The sequence below is a fragment of the Aplysia californica genome, unplaced genomic scaffold (genome assembly GCF_000002075.1).
Source record: "Aplysia californica isolate F4 #8 unplaced genomic scaffold, AplCal3.0 scaffold00167, whole genome shotgun sequence".
Classification (NCBI taxonomy): domain Eukaryota; kingdom Metazoa; phylum Mollusca; class Gastropoda; order Aplysiida; family Aplysiidae; genus Aplysia; species Aplysia californica.
In genome coordinates, this window is record NW_004797437.1 from 833,442 (window position 1) to 861,018 (window position 27,577).

General features: G+C 39.5%; 1 protein-coding gene across 3 annotated transcripts in view; it reads left to right on the plus strand.

Moving 5' to 3' along the window:
* LOC101854949 (kinesin-like protein KIF23) overlaps positions 1-15,847 on the plus strand; it is a 35,942-nt gene extending 20,095 nt beyond the window's left edge. For 2 of the 3 annotated variants that reach the window (XM_005097913.3, XM_005097914.3), the window contains 11 exons: positions 609-744; positions 1,955-2,019; positions 4,669-4,771; positions 5,374-5,582; positions 6,135-6,245; positions 6,804-7,000; positions 7,816-7,993; positions 11,039-11,138; positions 11,634-11,773; positions 12,897-13,075; positions 13,810-15,847. In XM_005097913.3, the coding sequence (XP_005097970.1) occupies positions 609-744; positions 1,955-2,019; positions 4,669-4,771; positions 5,374-5,582; positions 6,135-6,245; positions 6,804-7,000; positions 7,816-7,993; positions 11,039-11,138; positions 11,634-11,773; positions 12,897-13,075; positions 13,810-13,834 (1,443 nt within the window). In that variant the 3' untranslated portion in view covers positions 13,835-15,847. The remainder of the gene's footprint in view (positions 1-608; positions 745-1,954; positions 2,020-4,668; positions 4,772-5,373; positions 5,583-6,134; positions 6,246-6,803; positions 7,001-7,815; positions 7,994-11,038; positions 11,139-11,633; positions 11,774-12,896; positions 13,076-13,809) is intronic. The other variant, XM_035969664.1, reaches the window with a different exon arrangement.
* Positions 15,848-27,577: the final 11,730 nt, after the last annotated feature.

A 27,577-nucleotide genomic window follows, 5' to 3' on the forward strand; every position in this document is an offset into this window, starting at 1 on the left:
TGAAATGTTTTCCCTTCAAGTTTGGAAGAACCATGTAAAAGTGAACTTCAGCTTAACCACTTTGTTAACATATTCATGCTCTCTAAGTGGGTGGTTGATGGGTGCTCTGGTGTGGTTTCGTATCAAACAACTATCGTTTTTTTTATCTCTTTTATTTCTATGTTACTGTCTAGTAACACCTTATATGACCTAATTTTGTTACTAGTGCCGTAAAAGTCCTACTTAAAGTGAATGCTCTCTTAATTCCGGGGTTGGGGTTCAAGCCTCAGCCACATCCGACGTGTCCTTTGGATAGGCATTTTACGCAAATTTTCTATTTGGCTCTGTCTTTTTGGAGATGGACGTTGAAGTCAGAGGCCCTGTCTCTTAAATAACCCCTTAGTGTTGATAACCCTGTACCATTTCATGTTCAATTTCAATCTTATTACAAATCTTTCTGTCTGACCTGTGGGTGGTTGGCGGGCGCTCGGGTGTGTATCTCCCCTCCTTTTTTATGTTTGTTACTCTCTTGTAACACCTCTAATCTCCTGGCGCTCATATGACCGTATGCAGTTGCAAGCGCCGTAATACTCTTACTAAAACTTAAAAAATCTCTCTGACCTTTGCAGCATGTGATGAAGTTTGCCGAGATGACTCAGGAGGTTCTCATCACAAAGTCTGTATCCAACAACAAGTTTGATATGGGCCTCACACCAGGCAGGAGACGCTTACATCAGCATCAGATAGAAAATGGAAGGCTGGAAGGTAATGAAAAGTGTTTAGTGTAGCATGAGAGTGATTTTTATGTCTATTGCTATTTTGTTTTATCATTCCATTATGTTTGATAAGTACAAGGAAGGAAACTTTGCATCATGAGTATAGGAAACTTCAGGTTTCTTCATCTTAGAAGTTTACAGACAAAAAAGTCCAAACAAACCTTGTGATGATACTCCTGATCCACTGGTCTTGTTTTATATTTATGAATACTTAAAAGTAAGTGTTTTAGAGAGATTTATTGTTTAATTTGACTGTTTCATTACATGCCGCTCGGTAAGTATGTGATAGTCTTTTGATTATCTTGTAATGGCAGTTTTTTCCCCCCTTGTACAAAAAAAAATATGGTCAGTTCTCCACAATTTTCTTCTTGGATGAGGAGGCCGAACATTGTTTTGTTTAAACTTGGCTGGATGTTATCATTTTGCAGGCATCGATTTTTTTCCCACTTTTTTAAAAAGGGGGAGCGCTTTAATGTAGTTGGGTTCTGAAAAAAGAAGCTTATTAAAGTCAATGGCTTCTTTTTGGTCAGAATATCCAGTATTTTTGTTCTGAAATTTTATCCCTTGACGGTGAAATAGTAGTGTTCCCATAGAGTCATGTCTTATAACTTACATGTCTTATAACTTACATGTCTTATAACTTACATGTCTTATAACTTACACAAGGTCGATTTACTTTGTGCTCGCTGCTACAAATCTTGGCAGAAAAGAATTATTTTGATTGGAAAAAGTCTTGATTGTGTCCATGGACAGCATTTTTAATGAATACATATTTGAAAATCCAGAGCACAAAAAAAAAAAGGAATATATTTTTGATAGTCTATTTATTCGTTTTTAGCAGTCATCATAGGTGAGAAATTCCAGAAAAGTTCCGGATGGACCTGAGCATATGCCTGACTGTGACTGTGACACCCTTCTGTGCAGACCTGTGTGTCATTCGTGTTTTTGTAGTTGCACTCTCAGACTTGTAACTGTAAGGTCGTGGGTTTGAATTAGCCTGACGTGTCTTTTGGAATTTTCCTTACTTCACCCAGGTGGGAATAGGTACCCGGCTATAGACAGTGAAAGATGTTATCACCAATCTCTTTAGCTTGCTTGCTACTACTAAAGTATCAGTCAGTGCACACCAAGATATTTCATGTATTAATTTCACAGTATATACTTATATACTGCTATAACTATGCTTTTCCTAATTTCAGAAGAGATGGCACCTCACCGTCCTCAAATAGACTTCTCAATTGGACCTCCTTTCCCATTACTTGAGGTAAGCTATCATTTTGCTGAAATCTTCACAGATTCTGGTCAGATTACAGCCGTTTTTTTCTAGACCTGCATGTTTGCCGACAATCGTCTGAAATCCGACAATCGCGACCCGGCCCGTGAGCCGGCCGATGCTATCGCTAGGCCCACCTGTATCAGTCAATGTGCGTAGTGCGAGACCTGGCCGACTGCCAGTGCCTCCCTTTTTCTCCCGTCGGCTTTGTCGGCACTTTCGTTTTCGTGCCGACGTCGGCGTTTCCGACATAATTGTCGAGCGGCCATTTTGAATTTCGTTTGTTGACTAATTCAATTCTTGTTCAGATCGTGTGGATTCATTCAAGTCCGACTCACTTGTTCTAATAGAATCTAATATCTAGATCTAGATTTATATAGATCATTATAGACCTCAATGGAGGATCATATTCCAATTCTATTGTGTCAAACCCTATCATAGGTTGTGCTGTAATATTAATGTTGGTAAAAAGCATTTCATCAGGTGCGTGAATTATTTATTTATTTAGATTCTAGACTCGGCTGAGTCCGTCTGTTCGGAATCGGGTGCGGATATCTAGTTCAAGGCCTATTCCTATTCACTTGTTCTACAAGATCTAGATTCTAGATCTAGATTTATTTAGATTTCTAGATCTAGATCTATATGGAGGATTCATATTCCAATTCTATTGTGTTATTGTATCAAACCCTATTTATAGCAATGTAGATGTAGGCCATATTATGCTCCTTGTTTGTTTTGGAGTGTGCAGACCTGCCACTCATCCCGATTTATCCCGATTTTTTCCCCCAAACCTCGAGCATCCCGATTTTCCCGATTTTGGTCGCCAGTATCCTGATTTTTTGTTTTTGCGTCTGTTGCGTCCGATTCTTAGAGAGAAAAAATTTCTGCAATCTCTTTTGCTTGAAAGCACCGCTTGGACTTTTTATCGGCAGGAACTTACAACGCTATTTTCTAAAACATCAATGCCGGATCCAGTAGGGGCCTAGTTGACTTACGCCCGTTATTTCGAAGAAGTATCGATTTTTAACTCCGATTTGGATACTCTCTAGATCTACTTTCGCTTTTCTTACCCAGAATTCTCCAACAATTATGACATAGGCCTAAAAATAATCTATTCGTTGTTCTGCCTTTGCAATTTAAGCAAGCTTCGTCCGAGTTCTGTTTAGTCGGGCCCATCATCAAGACCTGTTAGTGGAACTTTGAAACTTTCGTTCGCATCACGTGACATGACCTCGTACGTGTGACTAGTGTGAGTAACGCGTGTGTCGGGGACCGCAGGTTGTCGAGGTCAATAAAGTTCATTCACACTGGTCGCGTTTGTCGAGGTGTTTTTCGGGACTTAGCCAGTATGGGACGCCCGGGGGGAGTGGGTGGGTGTATTTTTTTTTTACACTTCGGCTTAAAGTGCTTGCCGTGATACGTGTAGGCTACTAATTGAGGATGAAGGAATAGGCTTAAGAAAATAATCGTAAATGAACGACCTTGGCGTGGGGTTTTTTTTGGGGGGGGGGGTGGTGCCTGATACATGCGACTGAAGTTGTTACTTTATGGAAACGCGCGCCTTTTGCATGGATGATTAGAGTTACATGTATGTGTAAGCTATTGTCATATTGTCAAGACTACGAGAGTTTCAGCATCTCTGCAACCTGCGCTCCCCCCAGTCTATGACTATCCAGCTCAGACTCGAGTACATGTGACATGCTCTCTTTCAGTTTTTTCCTCTACTTTGAGGCCCAATGGGAACTTATTTCTGCGAAAGTTTTATCTTGCGTGCTTGCCTCATAAAAGGGAACCGGGAACCCCCCCCCCCTCTTCCCCTTCCCCAGTGCCCCTTATGACTGATTTGCCATTGATCCCAATTTTTTTCACCAGATCCTGATTTTTTACTTTGAAATCCTGATTTTTAGATTTCATAGAGTGGCAAGTCTGAGTGTGGTTTTTAATTAAAAATTTTTAAATTTTATTTTGGACTTGTGCTGGCCTTTTTACATGGGGCCCGTTGCAGGTTCTTTTTTGGGGTAGGGGTAGGGTTAGGTCACTTTCTTTATTGTGTTTGTTGGGGTGGTCGCTCGTTACTCAGAAGTCCTTCCTATGACACCCACAAAATTGACAAAAAAGCTCTTTGGGGAGGGGGGGGGGGGTGCGCAAAATTTTCAGACAATCTGGTTGAGGCTCACATGCAGGTCTATTTTTGTTGTGTACCTTTCTTTTAGTCCTGTTAATTTTTTATTGTCATGAGCAGTTTCTTTGGAGTCAGTGGCTTTACTGACTATCTCTGAAGAGGTGCTGTAATCATTTCTCTTTATCCTCCCCCCCCCCGGCATACTTATATACCTAGCTGCTGCTACAACCAGCTCCAAGATAGGCAGGTTTTCTTAGTTGCTCTGACCATTTCCTGTTCTTTGGGACCTGCACATTGTTAAATCTGTACATGTTGATCTTTGAACATGGATCTTTTAAATAATTGATTTTGTTATCATCCTAAAGAGAATGAAATGTCTCGCTATATTGATTCTAGTCTAAATGTATGACTGATAAAAAAGGCTTGCTTGTGTTTATCTTGTCCGTGGCACTGCACAGTATGCACATTTTATTTTTATCCTTGTAGACATGTGAAAAAGAAAGTTCTCTTTTCACCAGCTGGTCACCCCAACTGATGACTTGACCATTTGTAATATTGGCTTGTGTTTGGATGAACGGTTGAGGAGGAGGCAGCTGATGATCCTCGACTATGAGCAGTCATGTGAGTATTTTGAGCTGACACCAGCTGCGCTTTGATATTTCTTTTTGTTGTTGTAAAAAAACATTTAGAATCAGTCTATGAAGTGACTAATCTGCATTTCACTTAATAATAATAATAATAGATTGCTTTTATATGGAGCTCTATTCCATACTTGACCAGTGACAACAAGCTGTGGAAACCATATTACTGATGTTTGAATGCTCAAATACATTTTTGCACCCATCATATTGATATAAATATGAGGGTCACATATTGTACTTTCAGGATCCTGTTCTATGGTTTAAGGGGAACTAATTCTCTGAATAGATGTCTTCTGGCAGTTCCTTGTTGCAACCAAACTGGACTTGTCAAGATTTGTGTAGGTGATCGATCAAACTTGCTCTACTTTGCTCTCCCATCTCTTGTTATTTTGAGTGGGTGGTTAAGGGGTGCTCTGGAGTGGTTTTCTCTTTCTTTCCTATCCAACAGTCGTCATCCTTATCTCTCCCCCTTCTTTTCTTTATGTGTTAATCTCTAGTGACACCTCTAATCTTGGGCACTCATATGACCTAATTGTGTGGCAAGTGCCGTAAAACTCTTACTGAACTGTTGTCCTGATGCAGGTGCTGAATTCCGAGCACAGCTTGTTGATTTTGAGAAAGACTATAACTCTCTGCGTAACAAATGTTCTGAGCTGGAGGAAAGAGCAGCCATGAGGGAGAAGGAAGCTAGTCGCATCGAGAGCAAGAACCGCAGCCTGGAGCGTAAGCTGGAGGAGATGAGTCGGGTTCTCAAGGACCTGGAGAAGGAGAATCAGTTGTTGGGCCTTCAGGTGAGATGTCTTTCTTGGTTTTATTGTTTGTTTGTCTGTCTGTCCGTCTATCTTTGTCTCTGTCTCTCATTATCTCGGCCTTCAGGTGAAGTGTCTGTCCCTCTTTATCTGGGTATACAGGTGAGATGCCTCTCTTGTCTGTCTGTCTGTCTGTCTGTCTGTCTGTCTGTCTGTCTGTCTGTCTGTCTGTGTCTATTTCCCTGGAGAAGATGGGTCAGGCTCTTAAAGGTCTGGAGAGAAGTAGAATCTGGTGAGATTTCTCTGTTTGTCTCTCTGAAATGGGCAAGTCTCTCAAGGATATGGAGAGTGAAATGCCCCTCTTTCTGTCTGTCTCGTCTCTTTCTTTCCTTATTTTCGACCGCCTTTCTCTCTCTTTCCTGACTGACAGAAATGCCCCCATTCTCTTCCTTGCTTTCTCACACATAATACACACGTCAGTTTGCTTTTTTAATACCTTGGTAGGCTTACTCTCTTAAGAAAAGATTGTTTGCTTTGTTTTTAGATTATCATGTTTTTTAAATATTTGTTCTACACATTGTCTTGTGTGTTCAGGTTCAGGACAAAGCATGGAAAATCCAGGTGGAGAAAAACGCCAAGGAAAAGCTGAGATCTGATTATAAAAGCCGCCTTCAGATGAACAACCAGGCATGGGAGAAAAATATGGTATAGTGTTTTTTGCTTCCATTGTTATTGGCTTCGTTCAACTTGATTGATTTTTTTTTTCAATAGTCTAGTGTTATGTATACAGTACATATGGAACTTACAAAATAGTGGAAGTAAAAATGGTTGTCTTGTCATAGAGGCCGTGGAATTGTCTGCTTATCAGTACATTGTGTTCCTCATGGGCATTCATAATTGAAAAATTGCTGTGTGTGCTGCAAGAAAAGGTGTGAAACAATGATTTGAATTATGAGTATATTTGTTCATTTATTTCTGAAATTGGCTCTTGCTTGCATGCACCAGTATGTATTTCTCAAATTCTGTGATGTGATAGGTTGGATTACTGTGGTCTATAAGAAAAGCGGAGATACAAGTTTTACTCAAACAAAATAGACCTTCTCCATTTAAGGACTGAACTCTCATCTTCTGCACGGAACAGTGGAATGCCTAATCAGTACGCCACAGACACTGATTCTTCGCATAAGTTTTGCGACATATAAATAAGGGTACTTCGTGAATCTATTTTGAATAGTTGTTTATGTACCTATTTCATGATATCAGGAAAAAACTCGACGTCAGATGGAGATAGAAGCAGAGAACCAGCTGGATGAGCGGGACAGGAAGTTGGACATGTTGCGGGACATTGTGAACGAACAGGACGCTGTGGTTGCCACACCTCGTACCAGGTCAAGGGCGGGGCAGAATCCCACACCCAAGCCCAGGACCCACACAACCCCAGCGTCCATTCAGAGTGCAAGGTACTGACTTTTGGCTTGTTGTCTTATTCATCCCATTTTCTCCATATGTACTGGCAATTTAAAAAAAGATAGCCATTTTTTAATTGTGTAAAAAATCTATTCTTTTTAGTCCTCAGGCTTTTCTTCCATGTGAGAAATGATAGGTACTCTAAAAAGTAGGTCGTGTTTTGAAAACAGCATTTTAGTGCTCCAATAAGTGTTCACAGCACCTGTGTCAAAAAATAAAAAACTGTCTTTTTAATTTGACGAGGTATACAGATTTTTCCTTATTCTTTGTTTTAAAAAAAATGAAATTTAGGTCGGTGTTAATTTAAAGCTGCAATATCATTTGATCATTGTCTCCCAAGAAAGATGGTAGGTTTAACTCAACATTGGAGAAATCGAGCCATCAACATGCTCTGTGTGTTTCTACTATTTCCAGGACTCAGGACATTCAATGTCGATAGAAGAACAGATGTTGAATGTCCTGGCAACACTTCCAGATTTTGTAACAAAAGGGTTCTCCAACATAGTGGGAAAAAACCCCTTCCGGAGATAGATAATTTAATGAACTGGAAACTTGTTTTGTAATGTAGCATAAAAATCTTAGTCCATCTGAGATAAGACTTAGCATATAATAGCTGAGCATTTTGTAGATCAGAAATGAGACATGAACAGATTGATATGTCCTCTGGATCTCTTAATGTTTAGTAAAAGGGAATAGAACTCAAGAGATCACTAATATTGTGGCAGGATTATGGCTGTATATTCTCATGACTTTATCAAATACTGTTATGTGTATGGCATGTTTTTGACCAGAGGTACTTTATGCCCAGGTCGGAGATAGACATGTCTTCCATCGGAGCCAGCACCATTGCGTCATCTGCCCGTGCTGCCGCCGCTGGACGTGCGGGGAACACTCGTGTCCCGCCTCGCTCAGCTGTCCGGATCCCTGCTGCTAAGTCAATACCCAACCTGTCACAAGTGGGGCTCACACCCACTACCAGCAAAAGTGTATGTTTTAAAACAAAATTTGTTGTAGATTTGTGTGTATTGTAAGGCTGGTAATTTGGGATTTTATTTTATCCTCCCAACTTTTCACTCTTTTTTTTTCTAGGGCAGTTTAGTCCTCATGAATAAAGGAGAAATGCTTGGAGCTTTTTTGACAGGAAAGAGATTTCAATTATCCTGATACAAAATGAGAAATTTTGCTTGAAATACAGTCCAGCATGCACACAGTGAACAGATTTTCATTGTTTTTAAAAGACGTAAGCAGCTAAACTTCTACAAAACAAAAGATTTCCTTGTTGCACCAGTGCTTCCTATCTTCTATATTTTTACGTAAATCCATACTTTCTGACAGTTCCGTACTTGCTCCCCCACCATTATCAACTCCATCCGTAAAAAATGGGATAGCGTCTTGTATAAAAGTAAGTTACGGATATTTTCAGTAATTCTGTCGGCAATAAAAAAAATAATGTTATAGGGACCTGCCAGACTGGGGAGTATGAGGAAACTGTAAACTGCCCAGCGAAAGACCCTTGAAGATACATAAAGTTCTCGAATATTTGAAAACGAAATCGGATAGGTCAGTAAATTTATTTTTGCCTGTCTTGTTGTGATGTTTGTTCGGCTTTTCCCAGTCCGAGAGTACGTTTCACTCGAACAGGTGGCTATGGCAGCAGGCGGAAGTGTATGTGACACTGAGATTCGATCAAGTTCTACTTCCGCTTTCGTTGCCATTCAGAAATTTGCTGGTGATAGTCTGATACCGCAACATTTGTGACATGCAGGTCGTGCATTATAAACGCTGTGTCACCGCGCAAATAAATCAATATTTGTCACTGTGTTGTCACTTGTAAAAAAAAAAAAAGAAAGAAAAGAAAATACAAGTGTCGTCCGATTTTCAGCTTGTCGGGCTCATTATCGTGACCGGCCAGTGAACCTGCGCGCATTCGCATCACATGCTGCAGCATCGTGTGAGTGTGAGTACCTGCGGTTATTGGGGTCGCCAAAGTTCGTTCAAAGTCTGAGCTTTGTGAAATTTGACCCTGGAATGGGGGGAATTTTTTTTTTTTTTAAAGATAGACTTGGAGGTGCTGAGGGCAACTTGATAATAGGTTTTAGAATTTTGGTTAGAGCTCTCTGCAAAGCACGCTTTGGTGCAGGCCTTTTGTGGAATTGAAACCCACCATACCTTGTAAGCCTTGTTATTGAACTACAGTGTTTCATTGGATGGGTGATAGTGATAGGAAATTATTACTAAATTTTAGATTTCTGTTCAAGATTGGCAGATCTTCTGTGTCGCTGCATGTTTCTGTCCCTCAGTTCTTACAGCTCTCACACTGATAGGTCTACTTGAGCCATTGAATAATCCTGATTTTAAAAAAATAGGCGTTATAGGTTGTTGGTATTCTTTTAGGGTCCCAAATGCCATTTTAGGGGCTCTCGTGGCCTAGAGGTTAAGATGTTGGCCTCTCATTCAAAGGTCCCGGGTTCGAATCCTGGTAGCGACTGAAAAATCTTCTTCTCTAAAATTGTCTCCTTTCACCTCCTTTCCTGCTCTCTAGCAATGTTCTGTTGTCTGCTTTCATTTCCACTTTCTGCCCCCACCCCTTCACCTCCTTTGCCCCCTCCTCTGGGCTCCTGACTCTTTCTGCAGCCTTTCTACCTACTACTCCTTGGCTCCTCCTTACTGCTGTCTTTCTGCCACACCCCTGATCTTCGGATAGGAAAGATTTACACCTAGCCTTCTCGGACAAGGGCGAAAAATCTCGGACGGCACGTGTGCAAGTTGCGCACGCTAAAGATCCCTTGGTGGTCTAAAATCGATAAGAGTAGGCTTCGGCCGCCTCCAGGGCAAAATTCAAAATTTCCTACCAACTGAAAATATTTGTCCAGCGCGCTCATATGACCTTATGCAGTTGCGAGCGCCGTAAAACACTTTACAAAAACAAAATACAGTGGAGTCCACTTAAAACGAGTCCGGAAAAAACGGGAAGTCTGTTATAAAGACATTATTCTGAAACCCCGTTTTTTTCTCTTCTTTACCTTTGTAAATAAAATACTGCTATAGCGTAATCAGACAAACATGCGAGTCGGCTATAGCGGAATATTGCTGCTGCTGTGCACAGTGCGTAGGCCAATTATACATAATTAAAAAACCTCGCCAGTTGAGAAACTTGTTGGTGATCTAGCGAAACAAAGAAAGGAGAGCCAATGTGTGTCAACAATGAAGGCTAGAGCGACTGAGTAGGGAGGTTGTGGTATGCGCAGACAAGCAGAACGCATCGCGTGATAGGCCAGTGTAAGCCTAGTGTAGACTATCAAGGCCTACCATGCCTCTCACTTCTCCGATGCGGGGATGGAGAGGTCACCTCAATGTGATGGGTGGAGCGAATGAGTGACGTGCGCAAGCTGACGGAATGCACCACAGGGTGTGGTGGGGTAGGGGAAAACACAGCGGGCGAGTTACCCGAGAGTCCTTTCTTTCTGATCGCCAACGCCGAGCTGTCAGTCAACATCGCTAGATCTAGGGCTAGAGAAAGAAACCTGATTCGATTTTTGATCAAGTAAGACCCAAAGGTCATGTTGAAACCAAATCATCATCAGGGGAGATATCAAAAGGAAATAAACAGAACCGCAAAATCATAGATTTGGCCTATTTTACAGTCTCTCTTGAATTTATTGCTGGATCCCTTATAGCGAGAATCCTGCTATAATGGACATTTTGCTCTGGTCCCCTCCCTCTCGTTATAACAGGATTCCACTGTACCATTTTTTACCCTCTAAAAGTGCTAAATTTTAATTTCTTCGGGGGGCTTCACTCCCTCAACCCCCACCGGGACGCTGTCCCTGAACCCTGCACGATTTTCCTTACTTTTCATCTTCAACTGTTGGAAGCACTATGCCCTCAGTGAGGAATTTGTTTGAACAAATGACTATGTGTTCTTTACACCTGCCAGTTGTTCTGACTTTCCTTTGCAGGAAACATAAATCTTTAAATTAAAAAAAAAGTTTTATATAATGAAAATTTGCTCTCTATTCGGTTTTCTGCAGAGACAGCCTGTGGTGAACCCTCGGTATCACCGGCGGTCCAAGTCATCGGGCAATGCTGAAGTCTGGCTGGAGCACAAGCCGGTGGACTGCGTGGACACAAGTAAGATCTCGTTTATAGGCCCATCATTATCAGGGTTTGTACTGTTCTGTGACATAAGTATGGACTGAGGGATTGGGTTGTAGTAGTTAAAGATCACTAATTTGTCTTCATGGGATAGGAGGTGGACACTGTATTGCAGTCCGCTCTTTCTGCTCCTTTTGCAGCATTTGTTGATATAGCTCATGTCTGACTCTAAATGTGTATTTGTCAAATTTGACTGAACACTTTTTTTTTGTTTCAGACTATTTTATTTGCAACTGTAATTTCAGTTGGGGATACTGTAATAAATAAAAAGAATATACTACACAAAATTTTGAGCTATTTTGGAAAGTACGTAGAAAAAAAAAAGACATTTTTTCTGCAAAGAAGTGTTTGAACTAATTTGGCGGATGGATGATATGCATCTCTTTATTCAATCTGCAAAATTTTACCTTGTCCAGCCCTAACACGAGGATTCTGTGACTGATGGGAGTGTCCGTATTTGATGTGTTTCAGACACTCTGATGCAGCCTAAGATGACCAAGAAGAAGTCTGTGTCCAAGCTGGACGTGAAGGACACTAAATCAGCCTCTAAGTACGTCTTGACCCACCAGGAGCAGGACTCCAGTGATGAGCTTGTCACCAAACTTGTTAAGGTAACCGGGTTTGCTGTTGAAAAAAAAGTGCTGTTTCTCAGTGAATTTCAAAATGCAGTGGACAGCTGAATTTTGCTCCTGAGAGAATGAGGGTGGCCATTCTCCACTCAAGGTCAAAATTGACTTGTTACTGTCATGTCTCTTTGTCAGTGAAAAGTCCAACACCTTGTTGTCCTTGGGATTGAAAGTAAAGAATTTAATTTTGTTTACAACCTGAGATCCTGAAGTGGGGGGTGTCCCCCTTGTGCTGTGTTGCTTGGATTATGAAATTGTCATTTTACAGACAGTCCATTGGTGACTTGATCTATCAATGTGTAAGAGGTCATTGATGTTCATTGTATAATTTGTATGATTTAGTGAATCTCCTCTAATTGTGTAGGATTTGTTACACTATCAGAGGTCCTGTTCTATCACATACAGCGCGTATAGTTTTTTGTTGTTTTAAAATATATTTTTCGATAAAAGACTACTGCAACATTACAAGAATTTGTCAGATAATTTTATGTGGAGTCAGTAGTCTAGTGGTTAGGTCACGGTACTCGTAATTGTGAGATTGTGGATCTGGGATTTGATTGAGGCTCGACTCAGCCAGATGTTGTGCTTTAGGAAAGGCGCTTCACAGAAATTTTCCTCCTTTACTTAGGTGTGGATGGTTACCTGGCCACCGACAGTTAAATATCTTGTCTGTGTGATAGTGTTTTAGCTCTTGTAAAATAACAGATTTCTCTGTATGTTTCCAAGAAAGTTGAAATTGTTTCAGAATGCGCTCTGGTCTTTTGGGGTATTAATATAGATTGTAAAGTGCAGAGACCTGGTTGTGAATGGATGGTTGGCAGGTGCTCTGCTGTGGTTTGCTCTTTCTTTCTTATCAAACATATATCGTCCTTATCTCTTCTCCTTCTTTTCTTTGTATGTTATTCTTTACTAACACCTCTAATTTTTGGTACTTATAAGATTACCTATTTGTGTGCAAGTGCAGTAAAACTTTTATCATACCAAAACTGACAGAGCTTGCTGTTGCAGTTTAGCAGGAATTTGCGCTTTGCAGATGCTATTTATTATTATGCTGATGAGTGGAAGGTGTTGTAACCAAAGCAGTTGACATTGTGCCTTCTGGTTCCAGGGTGATGTCATCAAGACCCCAAGTGGAGGGTCGGCCGTTGTCTTCAACGATGTGGAGACGCTCCGGCGACTTTCCCCGGGCACCAGGAAGAGGAGGAGCCCCACCACACCCATGTACGACCCTGAGATGGAGTGGACAGACACGGAGGACCGTTGCTCGACGGCTGTGGAGGGACACAAGTAAGTCCTCGTGGCTTAATCGCTGAGTCTTGTAGGCTTGTTGGACTTGTTCTGGAGGCAGCTGCTGTTTCTTTTGAAAGCGTGATCTTGGGTGGAGGAACCACGCGCAGTCGGGCATGGATAACTCGAACACATCAAGGATTTACAAATGTGTTATACACGGACACATCTATAATTCAGGTTAACTGATGACAAAAGATTAAATTGATATCAGTCTGAAAATGATAAAGTGTATGAGCTCTCCGTGATTTCAAGTTTTCCGTGTATTCATATTATATGTACTCAACTGTATATATTCATGTGTGTGTTTGTCAGGATGTCAGAAAAACGTCAGTGGTAGTTTGTTCGGGTTTGGGGGGGGGTGTGTGATATGTTTTTAGTATTTGTTCCATTTTGCATCTTTTTGGTGCTGGCGTTTTTGTTATTGGATTTATTGTTCATCTCAAAATCCAGGCTGTAAATGTTGACTATTTATAAGGTTTTTATTATTTTTGTTAACACTTTGCGGTCACTTGGCGCTATAATGCGACGATGAAAATTATCCGTTCCGGTCACCCTGCTCCGGGCCCGACAAGTCCGTTGCAGTCACTCTCCTAGCTGGGTGACCAGATGGGATATTTTGTACTGCTGGCTGTGTGACTGCAAAGTGTTAATGTATGGTCTTTGTGACATTTTTTTCCTTCTGTTTTGCTGGAAATTTCCATACTAATAGAAACTTTTGTCCCTGTCCACAGACGCAGTAAAACAACAAACCTCTAGATAGGATAAGACTGAGTTACTTCATCAAGGGTAGGATAGGACTGGACTGGCATACGTTACTACCAGAATGTTACACCTGACGACAGCGGAAGTTGTTATCGATCCAGAACGACAGCGGAAGAGAAACATTGGCCATCCCCCATTACGTTATGAGTCTGCCGTTTGTCTACGGTTTTTATAATAATGATATTAAAACTACTTACCCGTGTACAGCAAATATATCCTATCCTTGTGGAGGCTAAACAAAGTAATCAATGTGTTCTGTATATATAGCTAGTAAACCCTTGTTTGTTAGTGCATTATTTGGTCTTATAGATCAGACTAGTTCTTTTTATCCCGTGGGTTTCTTGTGTTGGAACAGATGTTTTTTTCCTTTTTGTATAGATCTGTTCTTGCTCTTCTCCTCTCCTTTCCACTGTGAGCGTACATACCATCTAGAAATTGTTTTCTGTCTGGCGTTAGGATGGACCAAGACTTGATCAGTTTTGCTACGAAACGAGACATATCTGGTTTTAATAAAGATTTTTGTTCTTCACCCATTTACTGAGCAACTTTGTTTTTAGAGTAAACATGATGTTAGGCTTCCTTGACATTTGTTGTATAATGAAATCTTTGTTTGATTCTTCTCCTTTTAATTGATGAATAAATCTCCACATGCTTGTGAAAAAACATAACATACAGGACCTATCCACATTACTATGATTAGGAAGGGAAAGAGCCGCTGACAAATGTTTGTTGACCACAAGCCAAGTCCCATTACTCGGGGAAAGAACTTGATATGTCGTGATTTGTCAAAAAGGGTCTTCCGCTTTTGTCTCGTTGTTTTCTCTAATGAGGAAAAATTGCGTTTTGAGGAGAGAAAAAAATGTGCCTATGTGCCTCACTTTTCTAGATACGATGGTCCTAGTTTCAGCCAAACTTTTTTCGTGAAACTGTTCACTGATAGTGACATGAATCAAAGATTTTAGCTTAGATTCATGGTCACAATCTTAAGGGTTTCTGTGAGTCTGATGGTTCAAAGAAATTCATGTTTTCACATTAGTGTCTGTGGTGTATTGGTGTGGCTCTTTAATGTTTCATGCAGAAAACGTAAGTTTGATTCTTGAGCAGGGAAGTTATTTTATCAAGTACATATCGTGGGTTGTCTATGACAGACAACATTGAAGCACAGCCCACTGTCAAAAATGATCTACGATTATGTCGATGTGGGTGTAAACATTTACAGTAATTACAACCATGTTTGCATTTTTCAAAGCGCTATGGCTACTTTGTGTTGCTATAGTAATGTGCTTGACCAGTGTGAAAGAACATCAGAGACATAAATGATTTGCCACTGATTTGTGGGTGTTTCTTAAAAATAGAGTGTTTTGATAACTATGGCAGCTGTCAGAAAGAATGGTGGAAATGGCCGCTGAGTAAACAATTACAGTGGAGTTTGTTTAAACTGAAATCTGCGGGATGGCCCGATTTTCTTTTGTTTAGTCAGTGAGCAGATTTTTTAAAAAGATGGATCATTGTTTTCAGCAATCAGCTGAGGCGCGTGGCATGTGATTGTGATGCACAATCAGGATCAAAGGCTTTTGATGCGTCCTGCCAGTTTCTTCTGTTTTTACAAAAGTCAAGCCGATAGCCCCATCTTCACACTCTCCCTTTTTTTTTCCTATCTTGACAATGATGAGCCCGGTGAGACCTCTTTTATCATGCTTTTGTCTGTCACGTTTATCCTTTATGAACCTACACAACCCTAGTTTTTGACATCAAGAGAGAAAAAATATCCATGGCCATATAATATTATTAGGAACTTTTAAGCCAGATTACTCAGTTTTTATTTGTTAATTACCAAAACATAAGACTCAAGCTAGTGGATGGGCAGCCCTGTAAAAGTAAAAGATGTGGTTTCACACATTCATCAGTTTGTGGTGCAGCTGGTACTTTAGGCTAGGCAACAACAAATTTGCTTTTGCAACCTCTCCTGTCTACAGACTAAAAAATAACATTCTTAAAAAAAAAAAAGTTATGGCTATTTTCACCCTTCCTTTTGACCCAAATTTGAGACAAATACAGATAGAATTTGCAGTGGGTGGTTGGCGGGTGCTCTGGTGTGGTTTGCTTCTTCTTTCCTGTCAAACATCTATCGTCCTTATCTCCCCTTCTTCTTTTTTATGTTTGTTACTCTCTTGTAACAGCTCTATTCTTCTGGCGCTCATAATATGACCTTATGCAGTTGCGAGCGCAGTAAAACTTCTACTAAAACTCAATTAAAGATTTTGCAGGGTTTATTTTTGTCATTTTATGAGGTGGGAAAATATAGCACATGTTGTCACTCGCTTTAAGCTAATAATAGAAAATCTTCTCAGCATGCTGTTGTGGATGAAATATATTGCTGGGATGTCAAGTTGTCATCTCATGTGCAGTAAACTATTTTGGGTAATGTATTGTGTAAATATGGAAAGTCACAATGCAATGGGAGTTTCCATTCATTGCTGCCCATGTGGGAATCTCATAATGGCCACAGTTGTCTTTGTCGCAATAACTTTTTTCTTAATATGAGACATTTGTTCACATTTCGTTTTTTTCTCTTAATGTACTTTAAGAAGCGTGAACAGTGTATCATTTGGTGATGAAGTGTTTGTGGGCCTGTTGATGAGGCTATCAGAAGTTTTTTCAGCCTGTCATTTGATGTCCTTTCATTATTTCGATAGGCGATGGTTAATTGTTCACTGAAAGGATGTCACTGTGTTGCACTGTGCCGGAGACAAATTTCACAAACTTGACGTGCTTCGATTTAACTGATTCTCTGAGGGTTTATTTGGAGAGTTCCACTAGTGGTAGGTCTTATTTTTGTCTTTTCTAACTCCAGTGTTTTTGTTTGTTCTTGTTTTTTCCCTGCACTAATTTACTGGTCTGGAGACCTCAGTGCTTTCTTGTCCTATCTTCATTTTTAATAACAGTGAAAACTGTTCATAACAAAGAGTGAGCTGAAGAAAAAGTCACATTTGATGATTTTCACTGTTAAAAAAATGGAGAGATAGCACATGAAAGCAGTGAGGTCATGTACTGTATAGCTTAAAGTTGAAGGTCTTAACAAAGTTCCTCTGTGGCTCATACACTTTCATCTAATTCATATTCAGTGCAGGTGGTTGGGGGCACCACTGACAGGTCTTTTATCTCTTTTTTTTTCACCGCTCTGTTTTTCTCAGTCTGCTGACTTGCCTTTTCTTTGAACTATTACTTTGTCAATAGCCTTCACGCCACTATTACTATTAGGTCTACTTCTTTATTTTCCCTCTGTTGTAATGTTGTGTCTGTCTGTCTTTCTTACTTTTTCCCAGCACTAAATGACCATTATTGTGTTGTATTTCTTAAACAAACAGGGTTAGAGACAGTTGGATTCGCTGGTGACGCAAAAATTTTAGCTTTTTTAGGGGCCCATAAAAACATTACTTTTAGAGAGATAGAACAAAACGATATTCTGATATAGATACCAAAACAATTGAATTTTTTTAGGTAATAGCATCATTTAGCTAATAAGAAAATAGCTTTGATGCAGTTTAGTGCTCAAGAAAAAGTGGTCCATCAGACCAACAACAAAAAATCCTCCAGGCGTAAGTAGACCCATCTCTTCCTCATCATCTGGATCAGGAGAACCATTGTTTGCTAAAGAACTACAAGCTTCACTTTCTAAATCAACAACTACTCCATCTTCTTTGTCAGATCCATCTTCCATCTCAATTTCAAATTCATCGAAAACTGTTAAGACTTCTCCTGGACGTTGCCATTTTCGGTTGTACTTTCGATTACTCAATGCGCTTATGACTTGAACAAAAATGCTTAGAAAAACAGCGTCAGTTCAATTAGTGAAAGTGATATATATAAACATGTGTATAAAAATGGCAAAACTTTTATGTCCCTCGTCATCAAACTTGTATCCCTTAGGATGTGTAGTACCATAGCAATCTTTAATATAACTTGTCGGACACATTTGTCTGGTGCGTCAACTAGCGTAGAACAGCCTGTCGAACAAATGAGTCAGAGCCTTTCGGACAAATGAGTCAGACAATTCGGCAATGAGTTAACGAAGTATGGCCTAAATGGGCACCAAAAGGGCAGTTCAGAGACTTATTTTACAAGTGCCACTTCTTCTAGGACGGTTGTTTGCATTTGGTGTTCTTATAGAGGTAACAGTAACAATCCTGTATTTTGGGCAGTGAACTATCATCAGTCTTGTGTGTTATGTGTAGTGAACAGCGAATCCCGTCTTTATCTACCTCTTAATCTTAGGTCTCATTTATTGCATATATCCGTAATTTATCTCTTGCTTTGAAGATCCACTGCTTCCATACTACAGCGGCACACCCTGATGTACATGTACATAATTTGTCCTACCTTCGTGTTTTTAGAAAGATTGATTTAATTGGTCGACACATTTCAACTTTTTTCTACCACCTGAGTCATTGTGTTTTTAAAAGTCATTTTGGGTCGCTGATTTCAGAATAGTTCATAGTCACATCAGATCGTCGCCTCGGAACTATTTTTTCCAAAAAGTAAAGAGGCACTTTGGACGAAATAGTTCTGAAGCGACAAGATGTCATTTTCTGTCTTTGGCCGTAAATCACTTTCATAATCCAGAATGGTAACCTGTGCAGCTCATATGAGGTGCCTGTGATTTCTCTCTCTCACCAATTACATATACATCATGTATATTATATTCGAAATGTTTGTATGCAAGTTTGACTTTACTCGTCAGCTTCCTTCACTAATCTTGTGGAATGAATATTTCATATAATATGTATGAAACTATGAGTATGAAGGGTGCCGACAAAATGAGTTACTTTTTGGATTTGAGCTCTATGGAAATAGATACACCACGGTTATACTTATAGGTGAAGTTTTACAATATAAGTATTAAATAATTTTTTAAAAGGCATAATGTACTTTAGAATATGGCATCAATAGAAAATCTACAAATTTGACCCTAGTGTCGATTTTTGACCAACATCTCCATTTGTGGATTGCGAGAAGTTATTTTAGTACCTGACTCATTTTGTCAGCACACCTCACTTACACATGCCTAAATAGATATATATAACAGTATATAAAAAATACAATAGTGAATAACTAAAAATCCATATGGAAGAAAAAAAAAACAAATTTTTTTCAGAATTGAAATCAGCGTACCAAAAAACATAAAGTAAGCATATTTGTTGGCTCAGGGGCAAAATATCTGTTGTGACAAGTGTTATTTGTGTCTCTGAGTGCTGTTCTTTTTGTCATTGCTTGTTGTAAATATGTACGTGTGTATGTGTGTGCGTGCATGTTCTTGTACATATATTTTTTTATGTGTGTGTGTGTGCCAGCAACATCTTTTGACATCCTTTTTCCTGTGTTTTTCTCTTACACAAGTCACACAATGTGTGTGCATACATTAGCCTTATGGAGCTGGTAAATGTAAGGACAGGTGTCGTACAGCCCTTGTATATATATGCATAAATTACTTAATAAAATGACTAGGTGACCTGTCTGTTGTCTGAGGTAGAAATAGAATGTAGTCAATGGGAGGTTGGCGGGTGCTCTGGTGTGGTTTGCTTCTTCTTTCCTATCAAACATCTGTCGTCCTTATCTCCCCTTCTTCTTTTTTATGTTACTCTCTTGTAACACCTCTAAACTTCTCGCGCTCATATGACCTTGTGCAGTTGCGAGCGCCGTAAAACCTCTACTAAAACTAAAACTAAAGAATGTAGTGAACAACACTTCACCCACCTCTTCCTTTACTTTACATCATGTATTAACTATGTTGTGGTTGTCTATGTGCCCTGGTTATTCTCCTACTCAATTTTAGCGTTGCTTTCGTCTTACCTAATGATGGGTGGTTGGCTGATGCTCTTGTGTGGTTTGCTCTTTCTTACTCTATGAAACATGTACTGTCCTTGTCTTTCCTCTTTCTTTTCAATGTATGTTTTAAAGCTACTCTGTAGGAACACTTCTAGTCTTCACCCATTTGTGTTGCAAGTGCTGCATAACGCTTACTAAAGTTTAGTTCTGATTCTAATCTGTACCAGGTGGGATGGTGGGTGGTTGCAGTGCCGTCACTGGCAGCTTGTCTTCCTTTAGGGGCTGTTCAAAAATATAATCTTACGCCTGGGGAGGTGTTTCTTTGGCTCCTGTAAGAAAAATGTAATATTATATTACTATTACACTTTTTTTTTCAGTTCCGAGATGAATTTTATCAGAATTCCACTGTAATTTGTTTACTTTGTAATCAAGGCGCTTTTGACATTGACATGAGTCTCGATTTTTTCCTTAGTAATAAAGAGTATGCAATATTTTTCTTGAATGATTTACTCTGTTAGTTTTTTTAGTGAACTTAGAACTGCATATTATTAATATTATGTGCATGTATGTGTGTATGCATGTTTTTCATGAATATTATGTAAAGCGCATAGTACAGTACAATGATTGTAACGCGGATTTGCGCGATTTATATGTCACATTATTGTTATTATTATTACGAACAATGTAATATGGGATTGTGGAAGAGACAAATGTAAGTAACAAAATGTAGGGGGGGGGGGGGGGGGGAGCAAAAAGGCTCTAAAATTTGTAAGATTATATTTGAACAGCCCCTTACTGTTTGTCCTGTATCTAGATCTGTTTGTTCTTCTCATCTATGGCCAGTCCTGGTACTTGTGCTACTGCTACTACTACTACTCTCTCATCTTTGTATGTTTCGTCCTCTCCCTTTACCATCTGTTTTTCTGTCTGTTCGTTCTTCTCATCTGTGGCCAGTCCAAGTACCACTACTACTGGTACTAGTGCTACTCTCTCATTTGTATGTATGTTTCGTCCTCTCCCTCTACTATCTCAATCTGTTCAGTCTGTCTGTTGGCTCTTCTCGTCTGTGGCCAGTCCCAGTACTACTACTGTAACTATGTATGCTACTCTCTCGTCTTTGTATGTTTCGTCCTCTCTCTTTACAAAGTACTGTCTGTTCTGTCTGTCTCGTCTTCTCATCTGTGGCCAGTCCTAAGTACCGGTACTACTACTACTACTCTCTCCTTTTTTGTATGTTTGGTCCTCTCCTTTTACCGTTTGGTGGGTGGTTAACAGGTGCTCTGGTGTGGTTTGCTCCTTCTTTCCTATCAAACATCTATCGTCCTTATAAATCTCTCCTCCTTCTTTTTTCTCTTCATTGCTCTCTTGTAACACCTCTAGTCTTCGGCACTTGAAAAATATATGATTTATGTGTGCCGTAATACTCTTACTACAACTAATTTTACCATTTGTTTGTTCTGTGTCTTTGTTCCTCTCATCTGTGGCCAGTCCTTGTTGTAGGCTTGTTACTACTCTCTCACTTTGTATGTTTCGTCCTCACCGGTTACTTACTGGCGGGTGCTCTGGTGTGGTTTGCTCCTTCTTTCCTCTTAAACATCTATCGTCCTTATCTCTCCTCCTTCTTTTTTACGTTTGTTGTTACTCTCTTGTAACACCTCTAATCTTCGGCACTTATATGACCTTATTGTGTTGCAAGTGCCGTAAAACTCTTTACTAAACTAAACTACTATCTGTTCTTGTCATCTATGGACAGTCCTAGTATTCCTCCTAGTAGCGGTATTACTACTTTCTCGTCTTTACTTTGAATGTTTCGTCCAGCTCAATCCCTGGCAACTTCCCAGGAAGCTGATAATCATAATTATGTTCCCGAATGTTATGGGGTTTGTCAGGGTAAAAACAATAAGCACATAATATAATCCTTCTTTGTGTAGCTCTAAAATGCACAATGTAAATGCAGACTATTATTAATCAATATTATTGTTGTTCTTGCTCTACACTTTCTCTTCCGTCACAGACAGACTATATCTGTAGGTTAAGTTAAGGACGTGCAAGAAATTGCGGGGGGAGGGGGAATTCAACGTAAAGTGAACGAGTTGAGTTTTATATATATAGCTTAAATTTGTACTGTTATCAATCAATAATATCAATATCAATCCCTTAATGAACCTATTTGAGCTAGAAAAGTGGCAATAGAGTTCACGAGGGAAGAGATTATTTCAATTGAAGCTACCTGTTTTTAATGTATTTATTTTGTATACAAGCAAGTACAAAGGAACTCTACTGTACATTTGTATTAAATTTTACCACCATTCCTGGGTCCTGTAAAAGTAAAAGAGATGGGGAAACTGTTAAGGTTGAGGAAACTGACCAGAGGCGCCGCAAGCTTATTCATTGTTTGTATAAAAGAGCAGGTTGCAGCGTTTCTGGTTTCAGTACTTTTTATAAGAAATAAGTGTTGATGATTTATTTACATAATAATTTGACACCTTATACGATAATCTATTTATGTTTCCTTGGAATAAACATTTCTTCTGACTTTTAAATGTTTGTGTGGTTTTTATTTTTTCCAATATTGGTTTTGGAAGGGCCACTACTTGACTACTAGTACTCATCTGTGGCGCATCCCACAGGTATTGGATAGGGCAATGGCCTCTATGATAGGGGGGATTACCTGTTGTTTTTAAGCTGTTTCGAACCAAATTAATGGTATGGTGCCACAGGTGCTTATTTTACTTCGGCTTCAAATAATTGATGAAGAATGGACCATCTTGGCGACCGGAGTTGCCATAAATCCTACATAAGCCTTTACTCAGTTACTGTCTTGTGGGTTGTCAGTGGAAGACAAAAGCTAGCAGAGAAAACTGCACAAACCGGCAGTTGGCAACTGGAAACTCACGGCAAGGCTTTTCTTCAGAAGTGTCGTAAAATGTTTCCTAATCATTCAAGGGGCAGACTGTGGTAACAACCTTGTACATGTATCCGTCATATACAATGTGTTTAAAAATAAGATTTTTTTTTACAAGTCGAAGTGCCAACCCAAATATGAAATAGATCTACTATCTACACTAAATCAAATCTGAAGAATAATCGGGGGGGGGGGGGGGGGGGGGGTTAAGTGTTTAATTAATCAATGAAGCTATAGAAGTCTCCCCAAAATCTATTTTAAAAAAAAGAAAATAGATAGGAAGTTTATGACTGAGGACATTATTACATTGTATTATTAAAACCAATGGACGAGAAAAGACAGGCCGAATCAAACGCGCAAAGGTATAACATAACGCGTTGAATAACTATACTATAAGGTGGGAAAGAAAACAAAGTAATGAAGTATGAAGCAAAAGAAACGGGTAAATGTGACCAGTGTCAAGAAATAGAAAAGAATCAAAACAGGTGTTTATAGTTATAGTAATATATTTGGCAACTTGGAAACACGTGTAATTTCCCCCATAAAACTACGACAGCTACAGAATTGAAAGTTGGCAAGTACCTGCAAAAAGATAGATAGGTCCCCATGACGGAGCTCTATTTTTTATTTATTCTATATCCTGAATTTATAGGAAAATATATTTAACAAAAAGTTCGCGTCATTTCTTTGACCTTTGTGATTATTATCCCACTGAGAAACGAAACAAATCTGCGTAGCTGTCCTCCACAGTGGAAGTGCCGGAAGTGATATTTCGCGAGGCGCATTTTTCTTTTTAAAAAAATCATGTTGAATAATAATAATATAACATATAATATAACTGCTGTTTCTCTGACCTGTAGTCTTACCCCGAAACGTTCTGTAGACTGCGAGGCGAACAATGTGCGAGGCAATGTAGTAGTACTACATGGATTTGTGTTGCAGGTGCCTTATTTTTCAAGTTCTCGTTCTAGTTTGTTTTTAATGTGCTGCTTGTCTGTGTTCCTTGAGTAGCATCTGTCAGTCAAGTTTTATATCAATGAAGGTGGATTGGGTTTTCTTAGTTTCGTTTTCTATTTTTCTAGAGGACTATTCTAGGTGTATGGTGGTGAAGCTCTCTTCTGATATTTTGTGGCTTTCCGTTAATAAGTAGACGGAGTCGACGAGACTGTTTTGGAGCTGTTAACTTTTAATTTCCACTCGTCACAGTCAGTACCTCCCTTAGTTGCTAAGTTGTTCATAACTCGTTACCGTATGATGAAAGCTGCAAGTGTTGTAATGACCAGCACATCACTGTTCTCACTGATTAATGTGAACTAGGTACAGCTTAAATGAAAATTTTTGTTTGGGCTCTAAATTAAGTGTACTGGGATTCCCAATAACCAGTATGGGTCAAGAAACAAAAACACACTATCCCTATATGATTTCACTGTCAATTTTTTTAATTTTTAAGATGCAAAGGGTTCGACAGACCAAAATTCGCGCAAATTGTTGGCAGGGATTCTGAAAAAGATTGAATTGATACAGCCTTGATATTGTCACACAGAGTTTGTGTATATACAACCTGCAACGTACTAAAGATTTACTTTCCTAAGTCTCATACTTTTCTTGTAACTGCCCTTTTAGTGTCATATACGATACTTGGACAAAAAAATGATCACAAATCAGAGTTATGCTGCCAATCTTTTTAACACTGACGGAAGACTTATTACAATATCACAATAATCTTTTAGTACGTTGCAAACATATTATCTAGAAACATTCATGCAAAGTGGGATTCAGCTGCGACAAGTGCTTTTAGAAATATCTCTGCCAAGGTGACCCACCCCCCTAAGAAAATCATAGTTTTTAGAAAACTTTAAAAAACACGAATTCATACCATTCTATTACCACACAATGTTAAAATACATGGCATATGTGAGCACTTTATAGATGTTTTGGACACTTGAAAATATTTCCAATCGATAAAGCAGATGTTGCTCTACTAAAATAGTCCAAAATCGAAAAATCGGTTTTGGATACCAAAATCGACTTTTTAGGCTGCCGTGGTGTACCTTAATGTCAACGCAGGATTCTTGCGGAGGCGTTCGCTGGTGTGCCAGGGGACGAGGTCGTCTGCATACCGTCGGTGTCGCAAGCAATGTTGGGTACTTTTTACACCAGAGAACCCCACCCCCTCCCAACACACACACAAAACAAACAAACAACAACAACAAACAATCAAACCCCAACTAGTTTTTGTTGTGTTGCTCCTATCAGGAATCACGGAAAGCACAAAGACAATTCCAAACCTTAGCCAAAGCATTAAACTGCCGTTTGGTGATGTTGAAATATGCATCTTTTGACAGAGAATTTTTTAAATCGAAATTTATCAAAATTTTGACTTAAGTGGATTGCTTTCGACAATGACGACAGAGTTGTTTTATCCGCCAACAGTGGCCTTTGCGTCGTGGCAGACGATAGGCTATTGTTACCTGAAGGCTGTGGCAGTGCATCATGGGACACAGCTTTGCCAAGGCGGTTGAGGAAGTAGGCCTAGATTGTCAAGTACACGTATGTACTTCCTGCCTTTGGGTCCTGACTTCCCCGATATACACCTACGGAGAAACAAGGTCAATAGGCCTCGTTTGCAATCAAGGACTATGTGAAGGGTGGCCTACTACTTTACTGGTATGATAGGGATATTTTTTATATGGTAGGCAATTTCACAAATTTTGCCAAGGCAGCGGTATAACGGCTTTCTCTTCTACATCTAATTCTACGATTTTCAACCAACCAAGGATCTTTGACGCGAGCAACGTGCACACGAACCCCCCAGACGTTTTTCATCCCTATCCTCGAAGATCAGGTGCTCGATCTTACCTTCCATAGGATCAGGGGTGTGGGGAGGGAAGATTTAGTGGCAGTTACATGATGCGACTATACAAGAAAGGGAGGCCTATGCGTGAATTTCGTTAGCGTCGGTTATGCTTGATGGATCTTCGGGCTTTTTTGTGTGTGTTTTACGGCGCTTGCAACTACTTAGAAGGTCAAATGAGCGCGCAGGACACACCAAACATTTTCAGTCAGTAGGAAATTTTGAATTTTGCCTGAGTGGCGACAGAGGCCTATTCTTATCGATCTTGGACCACCAGGGGTCTTTAAAACTTAAAAACGGGACCTCCAAGATTTTTCACACTTGTCCGAGAAGACTAGGTGTAGTGTGGCTGGAAGACAGCAGTAAGAAGGAGCCAAGGAGAAGCGGTAGAAAGGCTGTGGAAAGAGCCAGGAGATGAGAGGATGGGGCAAAGGAGGTGAGGGGGTGTGTGCAGAAAGTAGAAACGAAAGCATACGACAGATCATTATTAGAGAGAAGGAAAGTACATGTATGTGAAAGGAGACAATTTTAGAGAAGAAAATTTTCCGTCGTTATCAGGATTCGAACCCGGGAACTATTGAATGAGAGGCAAACACATTAACCTTTAGGCCCCGAGAGCTCCCGCTTTAGGACTTTAAAAAATGCTGAAGGACATTGTGTGTTATCATTTTACACCTCCTGTAGGCAAATACGCCAATAAATTAAATAATATGTCGCACACAGGAGTGCAGCCATGCATGGCCGTGGAATGTAGCCCCTAAAGACGTCCAAGAGGTCTACATAAAAATTAAAATAATTTTCCACGTGTTCACATTACTGTCAGCACGTGCACATCCCATGTTCTCGTGATCGAAATTTTCCATGTCAAGGTAAATGCAGCAACAGGAGAACAATTGCCTGGGAAAGATCAGTGTCAGAGTCGCATAACGCCGGCAAGCTGTTAAAATGTACGAAGTCTATAAACTAAACATTTTAAAGAGAGGAAAGAAAAATAAAAAGACAACATACTCGCCAAAAACTGTTTCATCCTATTAACAATTTAATGTTAAGCGTGCTGATAAATCAAATGATTTACTTCTCGGATTTGAACCCTGTGAATCATGAAAATAGGTACATCACGCTAATCACGCTTATCGGTAGGTGAAGATTTTACACTTTAGAAGTGTAAAATAATAGAAGGCATGTTATTTTTAAGGAATATCGCACCAATAGAAAAATCTACAAATTTGACCCTAATGTCAATTTTGGCCAATATCTCAATTTGTGGATTGTGAGAAGTACACTCATTTTGTCAGCACGCGACACAAACTGACAAATTGTACCGACATTATTATTTTTTGTACGCTTTTTATTCAGTATTTCGAATTTGAATTTCTACAAAATGTTTTTCGAGCACATGCAACCTATAACACATATTTAGAAACTGCGATATGAAAAATTCAAAATTTTAGCCTTTTACACAAATGTACGACATTTTGACACCTGAAATAGCAGACGTGCAGCCATGCAGAAATAACTTATTTGCCAAACGAGGGCACATAACATTCTATTATTTTGTGCCGCAGCATGTTTGCGACCTTTTTGAAATAGGATATTATTTTTTAACTCGGTCTTGCAAGCCCTGGTATTCCAGAAACTTTCGAAGGATTCAACCGAACATAGAAATGCCGTAATCTGAAACGGAAGAATAGGAGAATGATGTCACCAGTCTGCGGCACATTGAAGAAGAAAAAATGCTTTTGAGTTTGCATTGACATCTCACTATCTAATAATTACAAAAAATCGATAAGATCAGATAAGATATCTTATCTTGTTTTATCTTATCTTATCTTATCTTATCTTATTGAAGTAGAAAAATGCTTCTGGGTTTGCACTGACATCTCACCACCTAGGAATTACAACTTTCTATCTGCTCAGTTTCTAGTTTTGAGAAATTCGACGTCAAATATTTTGAGTTTCACATCATGTCTAGCTTTTTTGAAAGCAGCTCTTTGAATATAATCGTATTTCAGAACGACTTCGAATAATCTTACGATTTTCATAGAGCAGATATTTGATTTACGACCTCATCGTCCCAGAGACTCAAAACGGCAAAAAATCTATCTATCTATCTATCTATCTATCTATCTATCTATCTATCTATCTATCTATC